Source organism: Tasmannia lanceolata, unplaced genomic scaffold, assembly GCF_043159265.1.
Source record: "Tasmannia lanceolata isolate RefF3 unplaced genomic scaffold, GAP_Taslan_0.1 ptg000013l, whole genome shotgun sequence".
Classification (NCBI taxonomy): domain Eukaryota; kingdom Viridiplantae; phylum Streptophyta; class Magnoliopsida; order Canellales; family Winteraceae; genus Tasmannia; species Tasmannia lanceolata.
Window position 1 is genome coordinate 12,325,113 of NW_027518690.1, and position 14,940 is coordinate 12,340,052.

General features: G+C 37.0%; 1 protein-coding gene across 1 annotated transcript; it reads right to left on the reverse strand.

Annotated features, from left to right (window-relative positions):
• Positions 1-1,610: 1,610 nt before the first annotated feature.
• LOC143889801 (GDT1-like protein 4) lies at positions 1,611-14,203 on the reverse strand. The gene is made up of 10 exons (XM_077394155.1): positions 14,047-14,203; positions 13,461-13,587; positions 13,259-13,327; positions 12,093-12,242; positions 11,896-11,994; positions 11,569-11,641; positions 7,967-8,052; positions 5,854-5,937; positions 5,504-5,563; positions 1,611-2,076 (listed from the first exon to the last, which is right to left on the reverse strand). The coding sequence occupies exons 2-10, from the start codon at positions 13,572-13,574 to the stop codon at positions 1,888-1,890; spliced, it is 924 nt and encodes a 307-aa protein (XP_077250270.1). The 5' UTR covers positions 13,575-13,587; positions 14,047-14,203; the 3' UTR covers positions 1,611-1,887.
• Between the last annotated feature and the right edge of the window lie 737 nt (positions 14,204-14,940).

Genomic DNA, 14,940 nt, shown 5'->3' on the forward strand with positions numbered 1-14,940 from the left:
CATGGGTCCTGTTGATAATTCCACCTAATTTTTCTCCCCTATTGGTAATTGATCCTTAAAAGAAGAAAAAAAAAAAGAGGAATGGGGAAAAGGTGATTTTATCTTATCTGCCAAATAGTAAGCTTTGTACCTTCAATCTTTTTGTTGCATTTTCTAAATCCAATCTTTACACGTGCTCCCATGTGTCTGTGTTGGTGTACTACTGTACATAGATTTGCTTTCTAGCTTTGTGGTGGGCTCGTACTCAACATTAACTCTTTGGTGTGTACAACTACAACTTATGATTGAGAAAATACAATCAAGCATTCAGATTCATATTTTTCTCAAGGAAAGTGTTCAGATAAGCTTACCTGAGCTATAGCTCAAAAACACATGTGGTGGCCTCACATGTTTTGGGGGATCCAAATCATTCATTTTGAAGGCACTTCCACAGATAGGGTGTATACCAAAAATCAGCCATGTATGATCATCGTAACCCAATCAAAGGTGGATGGGAAAATGGACAGACAATGTGTGTCCATGTTTCTGCCCATTTTTTCCCTCCACAAATGGGGAAGATCCTATAGGGCTGATTTTTATTAGTACACACCATATCCATGGAAGGGCCTTCCAAATGAATGCTTTGATCCCCCAAAAAATGTGGGGTCACGTGTTTTTGAGTTGTAGCTCAGATAAGCTTATTTGAGGTATAGCTGAGGAACAATTTCCTCAACTTATGACTTTTTTTAAGTTTTGTTTATTTCGATTGTACAGAATTCGACAGATTTGTGTGTTTGGGACCGCCACAAAGACCAAACATTTATGGTGATCAGGGTTGTTTATCTTGTGGACCAGTACTAGGCCGGTTAAGAATCCCAATGCTAGACGTGAGTGGGGACTTTGCACTTGCCAACTGAACTCAAATTGGCATAAAATGCATCATGAAGGGATTTAACCATGAATCCATTGATCCTTTCGAACTTATTCTAATAGGGCATTTAGGGCTGAGCTCTAAAGCTCCCTTTCATTTTGGGCCCTTTTATGTGATGAAGCCAATCTCTCACACCCCATTAGTCTAGCACCCCTGTTAGCCCCATTAGTAAGTGAACAAGTAGTAGGCTGAGATCTCACATTTTGTTCAACTGAATCCAAGAAAGACCAGGGTGCTTTCTAACCCGCATCTCTTGCATCAATTTCCTCACCTCCACACCCTCTGGCCTCTGCCCACTTCTATGGAAAGTGTACAGCGTGTTTGGCAACCATAAAAAAAATCGTGGAATATTAGCTTACCAAGTGTTGAGAGAAGGGTTGGGAGAGAGATGGGAGGAGCAAATTGAGAGGGCAAGAGTGAGGAGACGGTGTGACATGGCTGAAGAATAAGGAAGAAAGACTTTTTTGAATGGAGTTTTTCTTTTCCATGTTTTTCAGCCAGTTCTCACCGTAGTCACACTCATGCTCTCTCAATTCTCTCTATCTCCCACGCTCGTTCCTCTCCCCCCACCTGATAAACTAATATTCCATGGAAAAAACTTTCCTGGCTGCCAAACATGGCCATAAAAGTACATGCAGATGCCAAATAAACATCAAATCTGCGTCCAATACATATCACTGAGTGTGTTCAATACAAATGATCCGCCAAACCTCACTTGCATTAAGAATGTTATTGAGATGAGATACTTTCCACTGTTCGCAATCCTAGTAAAGAAAAAATTTACCTGAGCGGAAGGGGAGATATAGAATACAAAAATGGGCGTACATTCTTTTGGGGTGAAATGGGCACATACTCAAAAAACAAAAAAAACTCTAGAATCAGTTTGTGTCAGTGTCAGCTAAATTCACTAAGGAAAAGAACACCAAAGAGAGAAAGGATGAGCACAAGAAGCTAAAAAAGAATCAAATATAATACAATCACAAAGGGGGGTAAAAGAAAGAAGAAACAGAGAAGCAGAGGAAGAGAAGGCCCCCAATGGTTGCAACAGTGCCTTGGGAGATCCTGGATGCCAGCATGCTTCCTCCCACCACTGCGATTGATGTACAAATTGTGTGCCCTAGTGTTGCTCCCATTGCAACTCCAACTGCGTTTTTGTGGGTTGCCAGCTGCACTCTCAACAATTCCCACTAATCATCATTTCCACATCTCCCAAATAAAATCCGTAAGTAACACTCAAGTTGATGTGTGCATACTTCATTGACATATGATCAAAATGCATGTGTTTGTGTTCTCGACAAGCAAGTGCATCTATGTTGCATTAGTAAGGGTCTAAGTGTTTGAATCCGACGTGGGTATTCATTCCAGTGTCAGATTCAGAATACCTCAAAAGGAACAATTTCGTGGATTCATGAAATTATTTTGATCAATTATCAAATTTTAATTTTTTATAAAATAATATAGTTACAATGAGTAATATATTAAAAATGTTAATAAGTTAAGTAAAAATAATGATTTACTTCCATTTAAGAAACTTCCTATTTGAGAATGATTTATTTCCATTTAAGAAACTTACTATTTGGGAATGATTTATTTCCATTTAAGAAACTTACTATTTGGGTGGCATTTTGATGGAGATTATTCTATGTTCTCGGCACGGAGTGTAATTTTTCTCTCTTTTTTGTTAGATATGATGGGTGGGCAAGGGTGTCAGATTTTGGGATGATGTATGAGTGGGTAGAGTTAGTCTCCAACATGCTTATCCGAGTATTTGTAGTATAGATAGGGAGAAAGTGCCCCGTTTGTGAAATGCTATGAGACGGTGGAGGGTAGGTTCGTTTCGTGGTGGTGTTTTAGGTGTAAGCTTAAGGAGGATGAGATCGAGTCCTTAGAGTACGTGCTGCCCACTAGAATTTTGAGTCGGGATCCTAAGGGGTCATTTTTGGTCCATTATTTTTTCCAAGGGAAAATGCCCAAAAAAACCCTTTTTGCACGAATATCGAAAAAGCAAAGGACTTTTGTTTTGAAAACAACCCAAAAAAGAGTAAATTCCACTGTTCAAATGTTTGAGAAGACAAGATTCCCTCTTAACCTTTCGACTAAAGTGAATTTTTTTACTTTTTTAAACTTACCTCTGTCGACTAAACTATTCACATCTCTCTAAATGTCTCGATGGAAAAAACCTAATCCGTCGCCGGTGAAGCCTGCAGGTGAAGCCCGCCTTAGCTAGTAGGTTTTCTCATCTTCCATATTACAAATGGGTTTTTTGTTTATGGGTTTATAGGTTCATGGGTTTGTTTACAAATTTCAAAGATTCAACAGCAATGGGCTATGCAAGTTAGGGTTTTGCTTTGTTAGGGTTTTTCATTTATGGTTTTACATAGATGTAGGGTCTTGTTAGGGTTTTGCATTTAGGGTTATGATTTTGTTAGGGTTTTTGTCGACGGTGAAGCACGCCGGTGAAGCATGAAAGGAAAAAACCTGCATTTAGTTTTTTCTATCGCCGGTGAAGCACGACTGAAAAAACCTACTCCGTTGCGGGTGAAGCACGTCGTTGAAGCCGTCGGTGAACCACACCTTAGCTATAGTAGGTTTTCTCATCTTCCATATTGCAATTGGGTTTTTTGTTTATGAGTTCATGGGTTTGTTTACAAATTTAAGAGATTCAACAGCGATGGGTTATGAATGTTAGGCTTTTGCAATTAGGGTTTTGTTGTGTTAGGGTTTTTCGTCTATGGTTTTACATAGATGTAGGGTCTTGTTAGGGTTTTGCATTTAGGGTTCTGTTAGGATTTTTCTGTGAGGAGAACCACTATTGAGAACCCTCTAAACCACTAGTAGTGGTTCAAAGTGTCCATATATTTATTCAAAATGTGAAAATAGGTGTCACAATGGTTTATAGTGAGAAATTAGTGGTTGAAATCTATAATTATTGGTTGAAAGTGGTTCAAAGTCCCCAAATAGTGGTTCAAAGTGTCCAAATAGTGGTTCAAAGTAAGTGTAATAATGGTTTACAGTTACAAATTAGTGGTCGAAATCTCTAATTAGTGGTTAAAAGTGGTTAAAAGTAAGGAAGCAGGATTCTTCCCTGGGAGCCTTCGATTCCCGTTTCGATTCCCGCTCTGGCAACCTTGAGTAGGATTCTTCCCTGGGAACCTTCGATTCCCGCTCTCGATTCCCGCTTTCGATTCCCGCTCTGGCAAACTTAAAAGTGTCTATATAGTGGTTCAAAGTGTCCAAATAATGGTTCAAAGTGTCAGTGAAAAATTAGTGGTTAAAATCTGTAATTAGTGGTTGAAAGTGGTTCAAAGTGTCCTATTTAGTAGTTCAAAGTGTCTATAATGTCCCAATAGTGGTTCAAAATGTGAAAGTAAGTTTAATAGTGATTTACAGTTACAAATTAGTGGTTGAAATCTGTACGAGTATTTCAAAGTGGTTCAAAGTGTCTATAATGAGATATTAGTGGTTGAAAACTGTAATTAGTGGTTCAAAGTGTTTATGGTGTCCAAATAGTTGTTTAAACTGTGAATGTAGGTGTAGCAATGGTTTATGTTGACAAATTAGTGGTTTAAACTGTGAATCTGTGACAAATTAGTGTTTATGGTGTCCAAATAGTTGTTTAAACTGTGAATCTGTAATTAGTAGTTCAAAGTGGTTCAGAGTGTCCATATAGTGGTTCAAAATGGTTCAAAGTGTCCAAATAGTGGTTCAAAATGTGAAAATAGGTGTAATTGTGGTTTATAGTGACAAATTAGAGGTTGAAAACGGCTGGCTTCACCGGCGACAGAGTAGGTTTTTTCTGCCGAGATGTCGAGAGAGATGTGAATAGTTTAGTCGACAGAGGTAAGTTTAAAAAAGTAAAAAAAACAAGAGATATGAATAGTTTAGTCAAAAGGTTGAAAGGGCATTTTTGTCCTCAAAAACATATGAACTCTCAAACATATGAACAATGGAATTCACTCTTTTTTGGTCGTTTTTAAAAGTCCCCTGCTTTTTCGATATTCGTGCGAAAAAGGGCTTTTTTTGTCATTTTCCCTTTTTCCAATGTTTGGTGAAAGGGGATCAAAGATCAATACCCAAGACCTATTGAAAAGGAAGCAATTTCATTTAGCTATTCGTTGTTGTTTACTTCAAGGGAAGAAAGTCAAGAAACAAAGGCTAACCATATCTTCATAGCGTCTTTGCTATGCCAACAGGTTCTTACGCTTTTTGATAACCAACAGATTCTTTTATTTGAGGGCCAATCTCTTCCCCATGTGTAGTTTTTGTTGTTTTCTTCTTTCTTAATAAAGTTCTGATTACCATTTAAAAAACAAAAGAAAGAAAGTAAACACAAATATATGGTTAAAACATTGTGTATCACTTTGTTTCATGAACGCGAAGAAACCGTAACACCCAATTTCAGGGTGTATTGTCAATACGTCCGACATATTTTCCAATACCACTGATATTCTGACCGACATGCACACTTTGAACCTTAAGTGTAACAAATAAAATGATGTGCAAGAGATGTCCATATTCTAATTCAACCATGAGTCCAGCATAAGTAGGAAGTACAAGCTAGGAAAAACAAAATAAGGAGAGGGATCAGCTTACAGCAATTGTTGCTATCTGGCTTCGATCCCCCCATTCAGCTAGAAAGGTTAAAATGAATGACTGCAAATAAAGTAAAAGAAGTATATTAAGATATGATGCCATATAAATGATGTTGAAATATGAGTTTCTAGAAATGCTGCCTAGGATTATACATCAGGGAATAATTCTAACAAAAAAGGTCTCAACTCTAATGCTCCATCATGTGAAGCCTTCTGAAAATCGTGGATAATAATAAAAAAGGGTGACACGTATGGGCATCTGCTTCTCATATGCAGCATAAAACATCTAAAGAATGTTACCTTTAGGAACTCTTTGACATTATTGAAATTAATAATTATTAGAAAATCTACCTCCAAAAATATTGGTGTACAAAATCTTGAAAATATGCGGCGAACTGTACTTTTCCCCTGTCCTGCCTCTAGTTTTTCTTCTACCTGCAACAAATTGATCCAGGAATTTTTTTTTACTTTTTGAATCTAGATCAGTCCATGTAACCTGAACACACATCATGGAGTCATGTAAATATCTAACACGATGAACTTGTAAACTACGGCGAAATCGAGGGACAATATGTCTCACGACCACTCCAGATCCACATACCAAAGGCTAGATCAACTCAATGTATTATGTTCTATTTTAATCACGTAAACACACAAAAAAATGTAAGAAAAATAATATAATAGACTCAACTGGGCGTAGAGTTACTGTCTCCATAATGACACACCAAAAGACAACGGCATATCACAGCAGACCATGAGAAATTGGCATGTTACACCATGACTTGCAGTTTAGGGCCTATATTTTTTTAAACAAATGTTCCACTGAGCTACCCTTGTCTGGCCACAGAAAGGTCTGGAAACAAGTCTATCCATTAATTGCAAAACAACCAAGTAGAAACCCTTACAAGAGAAACTAACGATGGATGACAGAAACGTAAATGCCTGGTCCTCTGGAAAGATTATAATGTACTCAAGAAACTAAAACTTGCAGGCATCAAGCAGAAATTGTTGCAACATTTGGTAAAGAAAAAGAAACATGAAGATTAGCTCAAGGTCAACCTGGTGCAAGCAAGCAATTGGACACAAGGCAGAAAGGTCACAATGCAAGCAAAAAGTGTAATACAAGTACGTAGTTGTAGCAGTAAAACTACGCAAACTCAACTATTACATGTACACAGAGAAACTTTAGTATCAACGTACACCGAAATAGAAGTTGCTGAAACAAACACTGGAAAGCTGACCAAGCACATAAAGATCGATAACATAGAATAACCTCCAACAAGATGCACCTTTTGAATCTACCAAAATGATGGTTGGCTCAAATTTGAACAAGAATATGGAAAGTGATATATCCGCCCCTTTTGATTAGTTGGGACACCCAGCAGCAGTGTACATGGCAATCAGCCCCACTGAATCCTTCTGACGTGAAGTCATCAGCCCCTCTGCAGTCATTGATACACTGCTGCTGGGTGTCCCAAGTAATCAAAAGGGGCGGATATATCACTTCCCCAAGAATATTCCTACCATGATTTTACAATACTTCTCCACAAAGCTAGCGAGCAACAAAAAATGCTCATCAACCTAAAGAGATGACAATAAATCCACAAGGAAATTGATATGTTGTACCATACATTTCTGTGTATGTTCAGATATTAAAAAAAAAAAAAATTCAAAAAAAAAAATTCAGCCAAGGGTAAGTACGGTAACGAATCTCTGCTGCCACAACCAATTGTCTTGAAATTTGCAACAAGGCTACGAATATCTCTTTCTTATAAGTTTTTCATTTTAGTATGCTAAGGGCAAGTTCGGTGCTTTAATTTATTATTCCTCATCTTTCTTCTTTATTGTCATCTTCACCCTATCTTTTTGCCACAACATCCAGTTGCCTTGCAATTCACCACAACACTGACTCAAGGCTGTCGCCTCACAATCAGACCACAACTAGGTATACTCCCAAATAGTTGCTGGCCAGACGATAGAGATGGTTTCTTTCTCCCAATGTATCCCTATGTTCTTGGAGCACAGCTACCTTATCTGGGGGAGGGGGAGTTTTTTACTTGCTCCTACTAAGGCTTAAGTTCAATTTTTTTTTTACGAATTCACTTGCTTACATCTGACATGAGATTATTGGCAACCAATAATATGCCTGAATATGATTCATCATATACCATCAGAGTACCTTAGAAGACAAATAATAAAATCAGCAATTCAAAATCAATTAAAAAAGATAGAATCCCCACAAGACAGAGCAACTGTGATTTTGTATCTAGTCAAACTTGGCCAATTGATCAAAATGTGCAATTCCCCTCATTGCTCTAATTCTTCCCAAGGCAAAAAGCATGTTAACATCCATGCAAAAAATTTAAAACCCTTAAAAAGTATATACGTGCTTAAAAGAATGAGTTACAGAAATTACACAAGTAAAAGCATGAAGCAATCTGACGGTGAGAATAGGAACACATACTTCTTCTATTTCCTTTTTCTGTGATGCCTTTGAATCTGATCTCCAAGCAATATAGAGCAGACGGATCCCAAAAAATGCATAAAGGACTGCATATGAATAGCCAAGGTTACCATAGCCAGGAAAAGACTATCAACAACCACACAGACCTCAACTAGATGGTATCACATTATTTTGCTAGCAACAATTAGAAGGGGATATTTAAAAAAACAGAGATTGGTTATGAACTATAAGAAATTCATTGACCTGATGAAATGTAATAACAATGGGTTGTTAGCACCTTGAATCTAGAAAGGAGATCATCTATAATTATCTTATAGAAGTCAAAAAAAGTAACAAAAGAACAACAATGAGCAGGCAGAAAACTTCCAGTGCAGTACAAGAAGTCATTTCAGTGAAACATGTCCATTCATTTGTTATAGGAATTGAAGTCATTAATGGAAAAAAATCACAACACCAGCTTACAGACAAAACTATACGAGGAAGTTCATTATATCAAAAAAAATACAAGAAAGTGCATCATGTCTACCTTTTCAAGTAATACTAACTGACAGAACCAGAAAAAACCTAGACATGAAATTGAGAACTTCAAAAGCAGAGCAAGCCCCCAAACAACACTATGTGCTAACTCAAATGGCACATAAGAAGCACATGTAGTCAAAGGAAAAGACAGTTGAGTACTTTTACTAAGAGGGACTCACAATTGAAAGGCAATGGAAGCCTAGAAATATCAACTTTTAATTCTAAATCAAACCAGTAGTTAAACGTTATTTTGAAAAAGGCGATTCATATTAACAGAAGTTAACATTATTTTGAAAAAGCAATTGATATTAACAGAAAAATAAGAATTACAGGCGGGTAAAGGTGGGCCCTCATACATAGTTTCCCGGACACCAGATTTAGCCAACAAATCCACTAGCTCATTTGCCTAGAAATATCAACTTTTAATTCTAAATCAACAAGTAGTTAAACGTTATTTTGAAAAGGTGATTCATATTAACAGAAAGTTAACATTATTTTGAAAAGGCGATTGATAAACTCAAACTTACTCAACAAAGCCTTTGTCCCAAACTAGTTGGGGTCGGCTAAATGAATCCTTTAGAAAAATTTCATGAACAAGGAATCTACCCGGCTCTAATCCTCACTCTAGTTGGGTTCTTCTACGTGGATCATTTTCTTCCATTCTATCCTATCTAGTTGGGTTCTTCTACGTGGATCATTTTCTTCCATTCTATCCTATCTAAGGTCATATTCTCTGTTATGCTCTAATCAGGCTCTAATCCTGGCAATTGATATTAACAGAAAAATAAGAATTACAGGCGGGCAAAGGTTGGCCCTCATACATAGTGTCCCGGACACCAGATTTAGCCAACAAATCCACTAGCTCATTTACCAATCAAGGAATACAAGAGACATACAACTAATCCTCTACAACTGTCTACAAATTTCATCAATAAATAATGCGAATATCCATGGCCCCACAATACACCCTAAACCAGAAGTAGACATAGTTCCCAATTACTCTTGATGTGAATGGCTTAGACACTATGTTACATGGATCCTTCTAAATGGATAAAGTACCTATGTCACATATCAGATTTCAACACTTTGGTGTGACACTTCTAGATCTCGCCAGCATGAACCATCAAATTCTCACCTCCCCTGGCATTACCTCATGCTCCCCGATCGGATCAACCAACCACGTATGTGCTTCAAGGAGTTTTGCATTAAATAGATTTGTATCTGTGAGTTTTGTATTTGTGAATGTCTTATTCCTTCCCAATACTTTGTCAAAAACAGATCATATAGTTAATTCCACTAATAGTCTTCATCTTCAGAAATTACAAACTCCCTGAAGCACATGCGTGTAATCAATGCGTTTGCTTTTAAAACCTCCATCTTTGTGAAAAATCTTTGAGAAGGAGTTATTCAGACTCCGTTCTTTTCTGTGCTAAAACCAAATTCAGTAGACAGGAATGGAATTCAAACTAGAATTGCCCAAAGGAAAATTAAATTCAAATTTTCTTATTCTGAATTATCATTTCTTCATCAGCCTAAAAAAGTTGTTGAACATAAACAAAAATTTATAAATGGAAGCTCACAAGAAATTCAGCATTAAATCAGATTTTAGAAAGCCCTCTTCTCCTCAGAGGCCATTGCAAACAATGATATCAGAGAGATTAGGTTGTCTCATCATCTATCTTCCCCAATCATTATTATTCTTTAGTTTCTTCTTCATAGGAATCAATAAACAAAACATCATTAGAACCTAATGGGTTTAGCACACATTGGTGTTCTTAGTTTCCATGGAGTATCTGCCCATTTTACAAATACAAAGATATTTACCTCCATCAACCGCACTCTCACAATCAAGAACTTTAGAAAGCCCTCTTCTATGCATTAACTTTTTTTCATTATCATCATTGCTCGATATCCCACACAAAACTTTTAGCACACATTGGTGCTCTTAGTTTCCATGGAGTATCTGCCCATTTTACAAATACAATGATATTTACCTCCAACAACCGCACTCTCGCGATCAAGAACTTTAGAAAGCCCTCTTCTATTCAGGCTTTTCAATTACATCCCACACAAAACTTCCTTATATAACTTTCTAATGATGTCTTGGGCCTTGACCTTTGTTTTGAAACACCTTTTACCTTCCTATTGGTCAAGTTGTTGGACCAACCTCGATACTCTATGCTCTCTATTCCTTCATCATCTGAGCATTTTTTATCTTGCATTAGACCTTTTAATAGTTGGTTGGATCACCTTCTACAAGTGTTGGATCTGCCTCGAGAGGGAAAGTAAACATACTACCATGTAAAACACCTCCATTCTTTAGTCCTCCACTAACCCTAAGTCATATTTCCTAATCTCATTCTTCTACTTCTTATTCTTTTTCACCCTTCACATTCCCCTTGCTACTCTGATTTGAAGTGGACAAATTATCAGTCATGAGATGTCTTGAAATCTAAATCTTCAAATTGATTAGCTCAGCTTGCTCAAAAGAGGCTTCGGTTTGGATAACATATTATTCAACTCTCTTAATATGTTGGTATTCTCAAAGAATAAGATTCTCCCTTAATTACTTGGTACTTTGTGATGGTATAAAATATTATTACCACATGATATTTTAGCAAGAATACAAATTTTTCTATAGATTTTAAATTTTGCATAGTTTATTCTTTTAATTAATTTTTTTTTTTTAATTCTGCAAGATTTTGTCAATAGTATTCCATTTTACAGCTCAAAAGTTAAAAATTTTCTACCGGAATTCCCAAGAATGGTATTTGCTACTAGAATTGCATCCTCAATTCCAGAATAATAATTTTCCACGAGAGCTAGCCAACAAACACAACTCCAATGAATTTGATGCTCAGATATCCCATTTATATCAATTGCAAAATTTGCACAATTAAACATCCAACATGAATAAGAAAACTTTTGCTAAATGTCCAGAAAGCCTAGTAAGTAAATCTACTACTACAAGCATTACCTGGCAGGATGTTTAAAAAAACAGAGAAAGTTCAATTCAAAAAACAATTAGCTTCAGTAGAAAATGATAGTTTGGTAATTTAGAAGCACATTTAGTGACAAGGTACCTGTAGCAGCACTGTTTGTGTGCTTTCTTGAGATCAAATTGGGCACGATTCTTCCAAGTCCAGTTGAAAGTACCTAATGTGAAAGTAAAATATGTTCGAGTTGGATGGCAACATTGAAACAAAGCTTATGAGTCAGTTCCGAGAATGGCTACTACGAGACCTTACAATGGACAGAACCTATCATAGTTACCTACTAGACAGGGAAAAAACATGATAACAGTGGATAAGAATATCACAGATGATAAACACAGAAGTGAAGAGTGGAGACCTAAAGAGAAAAAATATATCATTTAAAAAATATGAACCATGCCAGTTTCACACACTTACCGTCATCACAATAAGGGCAGTGAGTGCACCAGATAGAACAATTGACTTTGGATGGCGCATAGCCATTAGTGCTGCTATTATAAATGTCTCATCCCCAATCTGAAATATTTCCATTTGATGGCATTCATATCAGATCAAGATATAACAAAATATGAAACCAGCAAAATGATCAGTACTTGAAATTTAAGTGTGCGAACCTCGCTGACAATGATCATTGACAAGCTTGCGAAAAATGCATCAAAAAGACCAAGACCCACTTCTTCCGCATTAAGACCTGTGCTCTTAATACTCAATCCCCATTCATCATTTTGACTTGTAGACTTGCCTTTGAGAGAGGACAGATCTATCTGTCCAAAGAAATATATAAACATATACAGCATCTATAGAAAAGGAAATGTTTTTATTTTTCCATTAAAAAAAAGGTGATTCCAGTAAAGTTCACATGGAATTTACAGTCAAGCAGGGGTGTAAACGAGCCGAGCCGTGCTTGGCCAGGCTCGGCTCGGCTCGGGCTCGAACCAGGCTCGGCTCGGCTCGGCTCGGTCAGGCTCGGCCAGGCTCGCGAGCCTTACCGAGCTCAGGTTATATTAAGTTCACACCCTTCTTCTTCCCTGGACAGCCCTATCTAGTGTAATTTGACTACTTTTTTTACACTATGGGGGGTGGTCCAAGTAACAAATGGGGTTCCAAAAATGAAGTGACATATTTTGCCTCCCCCTTTCACTCCCTGGACAACCCTTTTAGCGTATATATTAATATATAATATATATATTTAAATATATTAAATTCTTAACGAGCCTTAACGAGCCGAGCCGAGCCTGGCCTAAATCGGGCTCGGCTCGTTAAGCTTAACGAGCCTGGCGAGCCGGCTCGGCTCGGCTCGTTAAGGATTCGAGCCGAGCTCGAGCGAGCTTCCGAGCCCGAGCCAAAATTGACACCCTTACAGTCAAGTGACCAAACAACCCAGAAACAAACAGAGCAAACCAATAATATACATTCGTGCAGCACACATTTTAATAACAGTTTCATATTCCAGGTGCAAAACACTACGGCCCTGTTTGGATTGCAAGAAAAACATTTTTGAAGGAAATTCTTTTCCTCGGGAAATTTTTTTCTTTCAAAAGTTTAGAGGAAAATAATATGATTATGGTTAATTTAAAGTGATATCAATATAAATTGTTGGTCCCTCTAACTAAAATTTGAATAGGGTCAGTTCAAGTTACCTTGTTTTGCATTTAAAAAGGTAGAAAATTTTAGAAATACCTTTCGTCTCCAAACTTTTCCAAAAAATTCCCACAATCCAAACAAGGCCTAAAAGAAGCAATTTGAAGAAAAAGAAAGAGTGGTACAGAAATTTACTCACTTTACTACGCCGATCAAGGACTCTGACAGATTCTCTAGACGAATTTTCACTGGTCTCATCCCCAATTTCCTACCATTTAAACCAACAATAAGTTAATAAACAAGCAATTCATAGTGGAGCTTTTGAAAAACCAGATCCATCTACACTATACGTCAACGAGAGGGAAACGAATTTTACAAAGAAAAAAAATGAATATATTTACCTGAGCATAAACGGGCAAAACGAGAACTGATGACAATGCGATAATGAGGAGGAAGAGAAGAGCGCGACGAGAAAATCCATCTCTAGGGCTTGTAGATAGATTCATGATACGCATTTTCAAACCCTAGCTTCAGATTCAAAACAGAAACAAGCAAAATTTTCAAACCCTAGCTTCAGATTCAAAACAGACACAAACAAAATCGTCAAACCCTAGATTCAGATTCAAAAAACAAACAAAACTTTCAAACCCTAGCTTCAGATTTAAAACAGAAACAAACAAATGAGCAAGAAGGTTGGTGCATCAGCAGAAGAAGAAGAAATCACAAACCCTAAAGATAACTCGTATGCTAAATCACTTCAATCTAGGGTTTTTTTTTTCAGAAAAAAGTAATACAAGAAGAGGAGAGGAAGCTCAAAGCCTCTAATTTTTTTCACAAAACCCTAAGAAAGTCCTCCATCAATTAAAAAGTCCACCAAAGTCACAGACGTTTTTAATAATCAAGATCAGAGGATTTAGCCTTTAATTTGAAAAGGAGAGAGATTGAGTTCCTGAGAAAGAGAGGGGATTTGGATTTTGGGGAACTTACAGAGAGATAAAGATTTGGTGAGATAGAGAGAGAGACTCCTCATTTTAAGCTTCTTCGAATTTCAGACTCCCAAGAGCTTATTTTAAGATCCTGGTGCTGTATGGAAGATGTGATATTACATAACTAGTCTTATTTAGATAATTAAATAACGAAAGTGCCACTCTGTCGGTACTAATCTTAAATCAAATATCAAGGGCTGTAACGTCAGTACCGATCTACACGCGCATTTACGCGCTATAATAGGTCGGGAAACATGAGGTGAGACGGACGTACTGACCTTCAGGTGACTACTGATTTGAAACAAAAAACAAAAGTGCAAGTTATGAGGAGTTTTTATCCGGTGTGTGTGGGCTTAGAGTCCAGTATTTATAGATGGGATAGTTTTGGATCATTCTATCCTATGGAAAAACTTATTTACTCTGTGTAGATCAGAGGGTTAAGATCAATCATCCTATAGAAATCATTTTTGGGATATAACCTATTTATGTTGTGGACTAACAAATGGATGGTTTGGATCATCATAGGGCCGTACAGTTCCTTTTGAAAAATACTGGACTACAAGGTCACACCATATAAAATCTCAGCTTCTTTAAGAGTCCTCAACTCAATTCTACTTTCAAGATAGTTATACTTGAGAAGAATCTCAATCATGTAAAGCTTTCCTTGTTTGAGAACAATCTCATTCATGTAAACCCAATATCAACAGGGAAATGATATATTCTCCCCTCTTTTTTAATTGAGACACCCCTGCCTAAGTGTAAAAGAGTAGTCATAAAACATGGTTTGAAATTTCGGATTTTGGTCAACACCGACACCGAAACGACCAAAATCCGAAATATCCGAAACGTACAATGTCAACGAAATTTCATAAAAAAAAACATTAATTTTTTATTC

Coding starts and splice junctions, on each gene's coding strand:
- LOC143889801 (XM_077394155.1), bottom strand. CDS start 13,574: ATGCGTATCATGAATCTATCTACAAGCCCTAGAGATGGATTTTCTCGT. Junction 8,053..11,568: donor CACAAACAGTGCTGCTACAG/GTACCTTGTCAC, acceptor ATTCATATGCAG/TCCTTTATGCATTTTTTGGG. Junction 2,077..5,503: donor GCCAGATAGCAACAATTGCT/GTAAGCTGATCC, acceptor TTGAGAGTGCAG/CTGGCAACCCACAAAAACGC.